The sequence below is a fragment of the Peromyscus californicus genome, unplaced genomic scaffold (assembly GCF_007827085.1).
Source record: "Peromyscus californicus insignis strain IS unplaced genomic scaffold, ASM782708v3 Scaffold_19__1_contigs__length_69161282, whole genome shotgun sequence".
Classification (NCBI taxonomy): domain Eukaryota; kingdom Metazoa; phylum Chordata; class Mammalia; order Rodentia; family Cricetidae; genus Peromyscus; species Peromyscus californicus.
The window spans coordinates 49,672,409-49,686,388 of NW_026294491.1; the positions used below are offsets into that span (position 1 = coordinate 49,672,409).

The window sequence follows — 13,980 nt, forward strand, 5'->3', positions numbered from 1 at the left end:
TTTCTTTGCCTGTTTGTGTCATAGCTCTAGAAAGTACATACCATTTTTACGTAATATGCCGTAGAGAACTGTAACAGATGCCTCCACTTCTAAAAACTATCTTCCAAACAGGAGGAAGGATAATCTAGATAAGTGGTGCTAGTCTATGTAACCAAATTGTAACCTTTCTCTTTAAGAAGGACTCACGGGGCTGGAGAGATGGCTCAGCAGTTAAGAGCACTGGCTAGTCTTTCAGAGGACCGGGGTTCAATTCCCAGTACCCATATGGTAGCTCATACCTGTCTGTAACTCCAGTTCCAGGAGACCCAAAGCCCTCACACAGACATACATGCAGGCCAAACACCAATGCACATAAAATTTCAAAAAAAAAAAAGAAGGATTCATAATAGATGCACAGAACTACATGCTAGAAACAATTTAAAGAAATCCCATAATACAGATTTCATGTTTGCTTTAACCAAACAACTCATATATAAAAAATTCACATGAGACACATTTGACATAAACATACCATAGGAACCTACTCTTCTTTGATCTGAGTTTCATAAACTAACTGGGGAAACTGACCTTGGACCTATTGTCTCTATGTGGGACAAGTCTCAAAGATGCATTATGACATAGTATATACATTAGCTCTGGTTGGTAGTTCCAGTACATGTTGATGGAATAGCAAGCCAACGTGTTCATGTAAACAGTGATAAAGTACTTGAAGGGTCAGGAAATATCGATTGTTAAGAATATAAACTTTTTAAAAGGGAGAGGTGGGCTCTAATACACTAATATTGGAGATTTTAACCTCATTTTCCGCAATGGGCAGATCATTCAGACAGTTTGCAAAAGAAAACTATCTAAACCGAATCATACTAGACTCAACAGACATTTACAGAACATTCCAACCAGTGGTAGTAGAAAAGACATTGTTTAGTTTTTATATTTAAAGCATATTCACTGTGTTTGTGTTCGGTTTTATGTAGACGATCTTGTCCAGTGTAGGATGACATACCCACCCCTCACCATTTCTGCCCTTTAGTCCTTCTCTTCACTCCCCAGCTCGTGGACGGCCCTCCCCTCCTCTCCCTCTTGCTTTCACATCCTATGTATACATACATATGAATATATATATACAGATATACAGATAGATGATTTTGTGGACCTATAAAGAGTCCTAGGACCCACAAGAGAGAAAACACGATATTTTTATTTCTACATCTCATTTACATTACTTAATATGATCTCCAGCTATATCCATTTTCCAGAAAATGACATCATTAAGTTTTTCTTTATGACTCAATAAAACTACATTCTATATATACTTCACATTTCACATTTTCTTTATCTGTTCCTCTGTTGGCAGATACCTAGACAGATTCTCCAATTTGGTTATTGTGAATATTGTTGCTTAACAAACAGGGATCTGTAGTTGTGTCTTGCATACCATCTCTGTGGTATGTTGACTGATACACCCAGAAGTATTAAACCTGGGTCATATGGTTGCTCTATGTGTAGGTTTTAAAGACACTTCTATACTGAATTCCACAGTGGCTAAGCTAATTTACATTTGGATCAGCAGTGTATAAGAATTCACCCTTCCCCACATCCTCCCTAGCATTTGCTGCTAGGTTGTTTTAATTTTTTCTTTTTGTTAAGAGTGACTGGGAGGAGATGGAATCTTCATGTAGTTAATTTTCACTTCCTTGATTGCAAAAGTTGTTGAATATTTTTCATATCTCTTAAAATTTGGAGGGGAATAGTGTACCATGCATTTTCGACATATTCACCTCCCCTCCCCCAAACCCTACCTACCTACCCAACTTTGTGTCATTTTTAAAAAAAAAAAAACACATCAAATCCAGTTTGTGCCAACTGTATACTCTTGGGTTTGTGGCCATCCACTGGAACATGGTCTACCTACCTTCAAGGACCACTCCCTCAAAGAAAGCTGACTCCCCCTCTCTCATAGCTCTTCAGCTAGAGGTAGGATTTTGTGCCCACATCCCTTCTCCATACTGGGAGTTTTCTCTAGACTGATCTTGAGCGGGTCTTGTATATTCCATCACAGCTGCCGAGTTCATATGTGCAGATGCTCCATTCTGTCCAGACAAGTATTCCATTCGAGTCAGCCACCGCTTCAGACTCTTAAAATGCTTCTCCCTCTCTCCTGCAATGGTCCCCTAGTGTTTATGGCCATCTTTTGGGATTGGATAGTTCTGGCCCCTCGAGCATGTCAGCATGGTTTACATAAACATGTTGTTTTTCTATTTTTATTACTATCTAAAAATACCTTTTGAAAACTGTCAATTCATTTCATCAGAACATTGATTGGCTGATCAAATGATTGGGGGTTTGGCATTTAGTTCTTTGAGTTCTTTATATATTCTAGAAATTAATCCTCTGTCAGTTATTAGCTAGCAAAGATTTCCCCTATGCTTTGGGCTATCTAATTACCCAAATGATCGTCGCCTTTGCTGTTCAAAAGCTTTTTTTTTTTTAAGATTTATTTATTTATTATGTATACAGTGTTCTGCCTGCATGTGTCCCTGCAGGCCAGAAGAGGGCACCAGCTCTCATTATAGATGGCTGTGAGCTGCCATGTGGGTGCTGGGAATTGAACTCAAGACCTCTGGAAGAGCAGCCAGTGCCCTTAACCTCTGAGCCATCTCTCCAGCCCTCAAAAGCTTTTTTAATTTCATGTAATTCATTTTGTCAATTCTTGACTTTATTTCTTGAGCTATTGCCGTTCTTTTCAGAAAGTCCTTGTGTACTCCTGTCTGTTGGAGTCTCTTCACTATATTTTATTTAAATAGTTTCAAATTTTCAGGCCTTAAAATATTTTATATATTTTAGATTGATTTTTGCACATTTGTGAAGAGAAGGACCTCATTTCATTCTCCTACACATGCTAGACACTTTTCCCACTACTATTTACTAAAAAGGCCATCTTTTCTCCAATGTATTTTTTGGCATCTTTGTCATAAAAATAAAATAAAAACAAAAAACCCTGAGTGTCTGGGTTTAATTCTGTGCCCTTGTTGTATTCCACTGATACATGTGCTGCTGTGTGGCAGACCCATGCTGGCTTGGTTACTGTTGTTCTGTAGTGTAAGTCACAATCGGCTAGTGTGGTGCCCACCACAATAATCTTCTTGCTTGCAATTACTTTGGCTGTCTGTAGTCCTTCATGAATCTATATAAATTTTAGCACTTTTTCCAGGTTCTGTGAAGAATGTTACTGAAATTTTTGAGGGATCACACTGGATCTAGAACTCACTTTTGGTAATATAGCCATTTTCACTCTATTATTTTTACCAATCTGTAAGCATGGAAAGGTTTCCCACATTCTAGTGTTCTTATTCTTTCTCTAGTGTCTTGATATTTTCCTTGTAGAGGGCTGTCACACCCTTAGTTAGGATCATTCCTATTTATTTTTTGCACTATAGTGAAAGATTGTTTTCCTGACTTTTTTTCTCTGTGTGTTCATTATCAGTATGTTAGAAAGTTCCTTACTTTGTATCCTGCTACTTCACTGAAGGTTCGCTGATTCTAAGGGTTTTCTGGTGAGCTCTCGAGTTTATTATACATAAAATCATATCATCTACAAATAGGGATAATTTTATTCCTTCCTTTTCTATTTGTATGTGCAAATTGTTTCTCCAATAAATGAGTGAGATCCAGAATTTGTAGGAAACTAAACTGAACAAGACAAATATCCAATTTTAAAATTGCCAAAGAATACAGATACTTCTCAAAAGAAGTCAAGATATATAAATAACCAGCGAGTGCATGAAACAAAACCTCAGTGATCAGTAGAGAATGTGAAACAAGCCACAATCCAACTGTACTTTGATAGCTATCATATAAGACAAAACTGACAAATGGTAGCAAGGACGTAGAGAAAAGAGAAGTCCTACAGACTAGTAGTGAGATTGTAATAGAGTCATTATGAAAAACAGTATGGAGATTCAAAAATATAAAAAAAAATACAAGTACAAATAACATAAAATTCAACCACTGTGTGTCTATGTGTATATATATACATATATATATATATATATATATGTATATATATATATCCAAAGAAGATTAAATCATTTTAACAACAAACTCCTGTCCATTAGTAACAAAGACTCCATGTCTATTGCAGCAGCACTATGCAATAGCCAAACTATGGAACCAACATCTGTGCCCTTCAGTGGATGAATTAACAAAGAAATGTGTCTTTGTATGTGTGGGCACAAAAACAATGGTGTCTTACTGACAAGAATATGAATGGATGTAGTCACATGACTTTCCATGTCATGTGACATGGAAAAACAAATGCCACATGTTCTTGCCGTTCTGTGGAAACTAGAATGGAATTGTGGTCCCTGGAGACTGGGGTGTGAGGAACAGAGATAGAATGGGAAGGAGTTTCATACAGGGCATCGAAACCCAGACTGGAGGAATTAGAGTTCATCTTTAACATATCAGGGTAACTACCAGGTGAAGTCATCTATGATGAATTTCAAAATGACTAAAGCATACAATTCCCAACACATAGACCATAATAATTGAAGAAATGGAAATGGAGTATTGCCCTGATTTAATTATTATACATTGTACACATGTATTTAATTATCATAATGTAACCCTAAATTATCTAAATTTTTAAAAGAATGTGGTGCCTTAGGTAACTTGATTTGTAAAACTAATAAAAAGTGGTAAGTCATTTTTGTATCAATGAGGTTCCAAAAGGGAGCTAACAACTTCTGAAATGAAGGTGTGGTCCTAACTTAGAAACCAAAACTAGATTTATAGAGCTCTGTGAACTCTCTGAAATACTGTACAAAGTGCATGCACATTCTTCTAAAGGAAATGAGTTTATAGTTCTCGTTAGAATTTCAAAGAAATCCATTAAGTTAGCACACACGCGTGCGCACGCGCGCACACACACACACACACACACACACACACACACACACACACAATCTGTCACAGGGTAACCCTATGGACCAGTAGGAACGTTTCAGATATCTCTGGATGGAATAAACCAATAACATAAATACATTTTTAGAAGTAGCAATACGTCAAAATTTTAATGTATATAAACAAGTTCAGTTAACATTTAACCACATTTAACATGACTATTTCTTTAGAAACATACAAAAGATTGTGAAACCATGTTTATTTGTTCTTTGGTACAATCAGAGATGTTACCTCAAACTTTTAAAATAAATAATGTCAGCAATAAAATGTATGCATGTCAGGGTATTAAAATTACTTCTTTGCTTTCACATAGGAGATCTTAAAATATGAATGGGTTTGGGATACAGTACATACAAGTCACAAATTCAGAATAAAGATGGAAACCACTGTATGATGGAAAGAGACCACGTCTGTGACAAATCCCTGATGGAGATTTTAAGCACCAATTTTATTGAATGTAGTGGGGTTTCTTCCTTACTCTCCTAGTAATACTTGATATAACTGAATTAATAATCCAAGAGCAGTATCTAGACTGAAATGAGATAACTACAGCAACCGAGGTAAACTGGACAGTTGTTTTTGTTTGTCGGCACAGTGGCCCACAATAAATCACATACTTATTTATAACACACTAAAGTTCAAGATCCTGGGAAGAAGAGCATTAATTTGGCTAGAGGGAATTTGATTTTTGTCTGATGACTCCCCCGTCTTCCTCTCATGGATAAGGAACAAGACTCACTGGATAGCACCGTTGTTCTAAATCTGATTGTCAAGTAGGATTTGTGGAATCACGTTGAAGATGAAACCTTTTAGTCTTACCCCAGCTTTGGATGTTATTTCTCCCCCATGCTTCTCTACCAGGTACAGAGTAGAGGGCCTATAACGCTCTAAGGCTTTCACTTCTCAGGCCCTTTGCTAAATGCTCGTTGACCAGCCTGCAGGGTGCAAGAGGCTGGCTCACAGAAACCAGGAGGGCCTGGAGGACCTGGGGGTCCAGGCACACCAGGAATTCCTGCCACTCCTGGGGGTCCTTGCTCTCCATCTCGGCCATTCTTCCCATAGCTGGCAGGACCTGGATCACCTGAAACAGATAAAAACCCATACGTGTGATCAAGCTGTTGATTAGCAGGAGATACTAGACCGAACAGCCTAGCAGTGTGCAACAAGATGCTTAGCAAATGCCCTTGGAGATCACGCATGATGATGAGATGGGGAACCCCACTGGTGGATGTGGGATTCATAGAAATCAAAGGCAGAAAGTGACTTCCATGTATGTCTCTCACATTTCCATCATGGTGGCCTCTAGCTAAATATGTCTACTGAATACTGAAATGTGGCTGGCCCAAACTTAGGTGAACCATAGGCATAAAATAAAGCTGAAATTTGAAGGTTTACCATGGAAAAGGCATAAAATATTTTATTAACAAATTTTAGACTTACTACCTGCTACAATAATATTTTGAACCTAGTGGGTTAAATAAATGCCACAAGATTCTCTCAATTTATAATGTGGTTATGTTGAGGACATAGTTAAGTAAAAAATGCACCCAACCTTCCAAACATCATGACTTAGCAACCCAGCACACTGCAGGGTAGCAGGTCTTTTCATTAGTGAATGCATAGCCAACTTTGTGCCTCCTGGCATCAAGAGAGAATATCATAGCATGTATCAGTAATTCCATAAAAAGATCAAAATTCAGAAATTTTAAGTGAAGTGTCTACAAAATTTGTCTCCCTTAATGTCATCACAAAGTGGAAAAATCTGAGGCTAATCATCTTACGTCAGGGACTAGCTGTATTATTAAAGTTAATTTCACTTGACTCTGCACCTTGGCTACTGGAAGATTCAAAATCACACGTGCTGTGCTGACTTACGGCTCACATTGTCTTTCTCATGGGCAGTATTAACTTCTAATAGTGATCCACACCCAGACAAAGATAAGCATAATTAAGAAATTAAATACACACAGACTTTCAGGACAAATGGTTTTAAGTTTTAACTCTGCCATTTTAGAACCAGTAGAATCGGCAAAAAAAAAAAAATCTCTGATATCATCATCCACAAAATGGGATGATGTGTTTGTTATTGTTAATTTCTGTGAGTGACAGCATCGGTTAAATGGGGACTGTCTCAGTTATTAAATATTATTTATTAAGGTCCTTTAGAGGACCACACCATGCTGCCTACAAAAAAAATTCCATAATCTTACCCTGACATGAGTTTCACCACAGAGAGTTCCTTGTGGACATTTCTTTTGCCGTGTTTGCCCAGTAGGGCACATAATCTGAGACACAGTGCCCACAACCAAGAGGACTTTCTATTGGATGTGTCCCCCTTTGCCTCAGCAATGCTTTCATCCTGTTACCACAAAAGCGATCCTAAGAAAGCTGTGTAGAGGCAGCTGCATCCGCTAGGACATTCTTGTTACAGGGATCCTTATCCGTCTCAGCTCCCTTATCTTAGGCACTCACTCTGTGGAGAAGCTGAAAGCCAAATCTTCACATCCAATTACACATTTGCGTAAGTAGAGGTACTCTCCTGATTTTCCAGGGTCTTCAGTCTTTTTTTTTTTTTTCCTATTTTAGTGGTCTAATTACATACATCTTACTGGAATGACCTGGTCATATTTAATGGTACTATTATTACATATCTCACATAGTTTGAAGTAAAGGTGGGTGGGAGACCCTATTTTACACACATCTTATTCTCCTGTGTGTTTTACATCAAGCCCTGCACAAAGCAGTGTTAGAGGGCAAACCATTAGCAAGATTTAAGGGAGAATAATTATCTTCGAATTATGCATCTCGAGGCTATAGTTAAGCAGAAATGTGTTATTTCCAATAAATTATCTCATAGGCTTTTATCCAACTATAAGTTGAGATGAAGCAGGTGATTATGCATTTCCTCTAATGGCAGAAAGGCTTTTCCTCATCCACAGCATCTATAGATAAGGCTACCAGTACCGATCCTGCAGCAGAGACCTCTCCATCCCCTGACATTAGAGACAGTTAAAGGTTAAGTTGATTTTTTTTTTTTAGTTTAAAAAATAGGCCTCGTCTAACTACATATAAAAGGTGATTTTCATGGACCTTATCAATAGCAATGGCCCACTGAAATATGTCAAATCTGTCCATCAAAACCAGGAGAAACTGACCGTGCTCACAGAAGAAGTCAAAGTCCAAAGATCATGGGGTGGCTAGGCAGGTAGCAGAGATAAGGCCAATCTCTAGGCAGGTAGGGTAGATTAGACCAACCTCTAGGCAGGCAGCATAGATAAGGCCAACCTCTAGGCAGGTAGCATAGATAAGGCCAACCTCTAGGCAGGTAGGGTAGATTAGGCCAACCTCTAGGCAGGTAGGGTAGATTAGGCCAACCTCTAGGCAGGTAGGGTAGATTAGGCCAACCTCTAGGCAGGTAGGGTAGATTAGGCCAACCTCTAGGCAGGTAGGGTAGATTAGGCCAACCTCTAGGCAGGTAGTGTAGATTAGGCCACCTCTAGGCAGGCCAAATCTTATTTGTAAAAATGGCTGTATTAGGACATAGGCATGCTCATTAGTTTACATATTATCTGTAGCTGTTTTTGGAAGGCAAAGCCATGGCTGAGTGGCTGTCACAGAGACCCCCACACTCAAAGCCAAGAACTGTAACCCTGTAGAGAGAAGAATTCTTGGCAACAAATGTCATCAACCGACAGGCCTAGATTAGGAAATGTCCCACTGTCTTTACTAAAAGAAAATAAATAATATGAGCGTAATGAAAAGGACTAGTGTTCTGTGCCCATTTGGGGGAACACCAGAGGGGAGTGACTAAGTGGTCGCTGGAGGATGGATGCCCCCAGCACTGCTCCTGCTAGCAGCTACCACAGGGAACACCAGCCAGTGATTCAAATCAGACCTTCCCATTTTGGGAGTAAGCAACTGTTTCAAATTTTTACTTCTTGTTAGTAAAATAGTCCCCTCCCTAAGACGTTAAAGGGAATTTGTTCAGCCAGATGTGATGGCCCATGCCTTTAATCCAAGCATGTGGGAGGCAGAGGCGGGTGGATCTCTATGAATTTGAGCAGCATGCTCAACATAGAGAGTTCAAGGCCAGTCAGGAATGCAGAATAAGACCCTGCCTCAAACAAACAAACAATAACAAAACCAGAGAGATTCTTACTTACATTCTCACATATAGTTTCCCAGCTAACACACTGGGAGTGGTATGAGGATCTTTACTCTGTGGATTAGGTTGGCCCCATTCACTATGTAGCCCAGGCTGGCCTCAACCTTCTACCTCTGCCTCCCAAGCGCTAGGATTCCAGGCAGGAGCTACCAGGCCTGGCTCTGATCCAACACATCTTAAGGGACATGGGCATTTTATTTTGGTTTGTTTTGACTTGCTGAGTTTATTCAAATTTCTTCTTGACCTTTGAGAGTAGAGTTGGTGACACTGTCCTTTCTATCCTTGACTCACCTTAGGAGATGCAGAGTTAACCCTAGTCAGCCTTCAGCAAGGGCACCAACAATGTACACCCTTGGTAGCTCTGGATGATGTCATCATCACCAGCATCGTCAGCACGCTACAGTGACCTCCCCTCACATGCCATATGCTACGTTCATTGTTGACCTCATTTCCCTTCTATGGAAACAGAGTTAAGAAGGCTAGTCTCCAAATCACAGAGCTGGAAAACACTGTGGTTAGCGATAAGGACCCTTTACCACTACTCTAGCTGAACTATCCTCCCATCAGTAATGATTGGTCAGCTCTCCTGAGGTTATGTGTGTGGTGGTGGTGATGTTGGTGGTGACGTTTTTGGGTCTGAATTGACTAGGAAATAAAAAAGAGACCCAATAACAAAAATTTAGGATTGATTTTTTGTTTTAGGTCTCTATTATAAGAAACTAAAATATTTTATGGGTTTTGCCCTGTGTTCATGCCTTGGGTCGGGTAACAGCCTTACCATAATTAAGCTCATCAGTTTCTTGGGAGCCTTAACTCCACAGTTACACCCTCCAGGATGCTCTAGACTTGTTGAGAGGTGACATTATATTACAGCTGGAGATGATTCACTGTAACTGCTCACAAAGTGGACACAAATGCTTGGTTCAGCAGCTACGGTAGTGTCCATCTGAAGCCCTATGTGGGCTAAGAAGAGACAACCAAGGTCTGAAGACTCCCTCACCCCCCCCAGACAAATGCCTTGCCCAGCCTGTGGGTCTGTTGACTTCACCAACTACCTAATGACTAGTTGGCTCTCTGAAAAATCAATGGCCACACTGACAAAAGTTTTCAAGATTTTTAAAAGAAATCCATTAAAAGAAATGTGTAGGTCATTCTCTGTACAGACACTAGAGGGCAGGCATGTTACACGGATGGAGAAGGAGCCTTTTCCCCTAACGCTTTACAAAAATGAAACAGTGCGTACACACAAATGAAGGGAAAAGACATGCAAGTGATTGTCAGTTAAGTGGACAATCTGATGATGAACGGAACGGCTATTTAATCTTTGGGGATTTACCCCGAAGTTACATTTTTTTGTTTGGTTTTTTTATGCTGAGCTTATTTCTGTGGTGTTTCACAAGATTCTTCATTTAATTTATTTCTTTCCCTAGTGAGTTGGAATGCACAGAGAAGCCAGGATTTATTATTAAATATTTTTCCTTGAAATTCTCTGAGTGCTGAGCTACTGGTCACACATGGGCAGTTCAGTGGCAGCAGGCAGGCAGGGATGTCCCTTAATGAGATGACCTACCTCAGCAACAGCCCTAGCTGGCTCTGCTGAGAGAATGAAGAAGAGGGGATTAAAGGCCCAGGGCTCATTTTTTGAGATCTGCACAGCTCTGGGAGAAAGGCAGAAAAATACAAGGTTGGGGATACACTCGCATCAGGTAACTATGGTGACAAAGAGAACTAATCACATTGGAAAAACCTGTCATTTTGTCTTTTACATGAACCTAGACTCAGGAAGCACAAATATTTCCCTCCACCACTTATAACTGGAGATACCTTTGTCAGGGTGTGTGACCTGGGCCAGTCTATAGTGTGGGGCTTAGCAAGGCCCTGCTCTGTGCGCTTTACATGTATCTGCATGTGCGTATTTTCTCCTAGATGAGCCCATAAGGGAGGATGGTTCTGGCTCCTGTCCATAAGAAGGAATCGAGAGCAGAGGTCACTGGAAATAAGAGAAGGGCCCACAAGTCCTAGGAGCCTGCACTCAGGACTATAGCCTTTAAATATGTGTCCCTTCTAGTTCAACTATAACAAACTATATAGCATATGTCTGCCTTTAAATAACAAGGCACTATAGCCAAATGATCATCAACGTGAAAATAATGGCATGTGGCCTCTATTATGCAATGTCACACAAAAATCCCAGAACGTGTAATGCTTAACATTGAACAAACTGAGAGACGCTGCTGTGAAGGGAGACAGAGAGAAGACAGGGATTCGAACAACCGATAGATGTTGAAGGTACTTAGTACAGTTTTTAAATACTAGGTGTGTTTGTACAAATAATGATGAAATGATCTTTTTCCACTCAGTAGGCTTTAAATCCCAGGCTCTCCAATAGTGACACCCAAGAAGGGTTTTTTAATGGAGACCATCACAGAAACCCACAACTGGACACAATGCACAGATTAACCGATCATGGGGGCCCCAGCCACAAATGGATATGTCTACATTACAGCTCCTGGATCTATGGTTCAGGGAACATGGAGGAAGAGAGTGTGGAAAGACGGTAAGGGCCAGAACACCAGGAAGTCGTCTGTGAAACTGTCTCCTGGAGATGGTTCCATAAACAAGACTGTAACAATGACAGTATCAATGGACATGTTAGTGTGGAAGGAGGCATTTTCTCCAGGTCCCACCCCAGACAAAGAATTACAGACAAATAATGACTGTTGGGAATTACTCTCTTCCTCTGAGGAGACCCTTATAGGTTGTCCAATGCAGACTAGTTAGCCCTTAAACCATATATATACATATATATACATATATATAAATATATATATCACCAACAGACTCAGCAGATTGTATTAACATGTGCATACGTATCCATGTATATGTGAGTGTGTATAACAATTATAATCAAAAAAACAGAGGCTATCAATGATAGTCACAGTAGATATGAGAGGGATTAGGCGGAGAGAACCTGGGGAGGTTGGAGGGAGGAAAGGAAGGGGGAAAAAATGATGTAATTCTAATTCAGTTGAAAACATACTTTAAAAATGAAATGTAAAAATTAAGGCTTAAGGCCGGGTGGTGGTGGCGTATGCCTTTAATCCCAGCACTCAGGAGGCAGAGCCAGGCAAATCTCTGTGAGTTCGAGGCCAGCCTGGTCTACAAAGCGAGATCCAGGACAGGTACCAAAACTACCCAAAAAACCCTGTCTCAGAAAAATAATAATAATAAGGCTTAAATGAAAGGGAGAAAACAATATTAACTATATTTTTAATTAAAATGCATTAAAATTTAAAAAAATTAAAAAGTAAAGCTTTCAAGAGGGGATAGCAATATTTCTTTCAGGTAAAATGTGTATTGACCTAGAAGATTCCAGACAGGTTCCTGTGCAGAATTCTGTTGAGGTTTCCTCCAGATCACAAAGTTTTACTGGCATTATATTTGGAAAGTACCAGAAAACCACATGCTAATTTCTATTAGAAGATTTGTTTTTAAAATTTCACCCTCTTGGTGGACAATTAACCAGTGAAATGGCCATAGTGACCGATCCTCCACAGGAATGGCCCAGAATTGAAGCAGAGTATCATGGAAGGAGGGCCGCGTCTCAGGGGTAGGGCTAATTGAGAGCAAGGTCCCCCGCTACTGCCCATTAAGGACAGCGGGAGAAAAGGCTGCAAGGCCTTCACTAAGTTTCCGCTTTGCCCTTAGCTCCCCTCGTCAATGTCAGAAGCAAAACCGAACTAATGAAAGACATTCCTGGACCACTGTTACAGTCAGAAGCCGTCCTGAGCACTTCATGTGACTGCTTGCTTGTAATTCTCCAATTTACACTATCAGAATGACGTCCCTGCCTGGTATTTTGTAAAGAATGAAAGCAAGGCACAGAGAGAAACTAATGGGCCCAGTGCCGGCCGGGCCGTAAGGTTAAGAAATGACAGTGGCCTGATTTGAACCCAGGGTTTCCAGATTGTGGGGCCTATGCTTGCAGGCAGGAAATCCCTTGTCAGGGACTTGTCTGATTCAATTGGCCAAATATATTCACAGGGCAGGGAAGAGAATGGGGGCCCGGCTGAACAACACAGGCCTGATCGGGCACCCTGGGGAGTGATCAATCCAGACCCTGTAGACTACTGAAACACACAGGCAGAGAACCTTCCAGCAGCAGAACGCCCCTCTCCAGGGACTGTAATTTGGAAGTTTCGCCTATATTATTGAAAAAGGAATCTGAAGCTCAAAATTCACCAGATGACGTCATGGTCCCATCAAAGGAACCAAGTCCTCCCCCAAGGAAAGCTGAGATGCAGGTAGGCGGCGATGGAGAAGGGAGAGACTCGGTGTGAGGAAGACGGAAGAAAAGGAGAGATGGCCCGTGTGAAAGAAGGAGTAGACAGACAGCAAGGCAGCACTGGTTGGGAGAGCGTGCCGATTAAAGGGCGGAAAGAGAGCAGATCTTGAGAGGGAGTCTAGCTTTAAGCCCCCCCCCCCCCCCCCCCCCCCCCCCGGATGCCCACTGTTAAAGGAGGAGGGCTCATGGTGAGAACTGTTTTCCTCTCTTCTAAACATCCGTCAACAAAACCAAACTTTACTGTATGCTAAAGTCTTCTTTGAAGTCCGATTAGATTTTCCTTTTTCCAGCTATAAAAAAATATTAACTTAGAAAAACATCTGGGCAGGCCCATGAATCACAGTTTTAGATTGGCATTTGAGCTCTCTCCAAATGCCATTCTCCCTCCTATATTTTAATAAGAAAGCAATCCCTGAGAGCAATGAAATAGATAATTGGAAAGCAAGGATTTTTTTTGCTATAATTATATAATTATAGCCATGATTAAATATGTAACCTCTGGCAGAAT

At 40.5% G+C, this 13,980-nt stretch overlaps 1 protein-coding gene across 1 annotated transcript in view; it reads right to left on the minus strand.

Moving 5' to 3' along the window:
- Nucleotides 1-5,094: 5,094 nt before the first annotated feature.
- Nucleotides 5,095-13,980, minus strand: part of Col9a1 (collagen type IX alpha 1 chain) — a 99,404-nt gene continuing 90,518 nt past the window's right edge. Inside the window, 1 exon segment of the mRNA XM_052743788.1 lies at nt 5,095-6,043. Within this exon segment, the coding sequence (XP_052599748.1) occupies nt 5,859-6,043 (185 nt within the window). The 3' untranslated portion in view covers nt 5,095-5,858.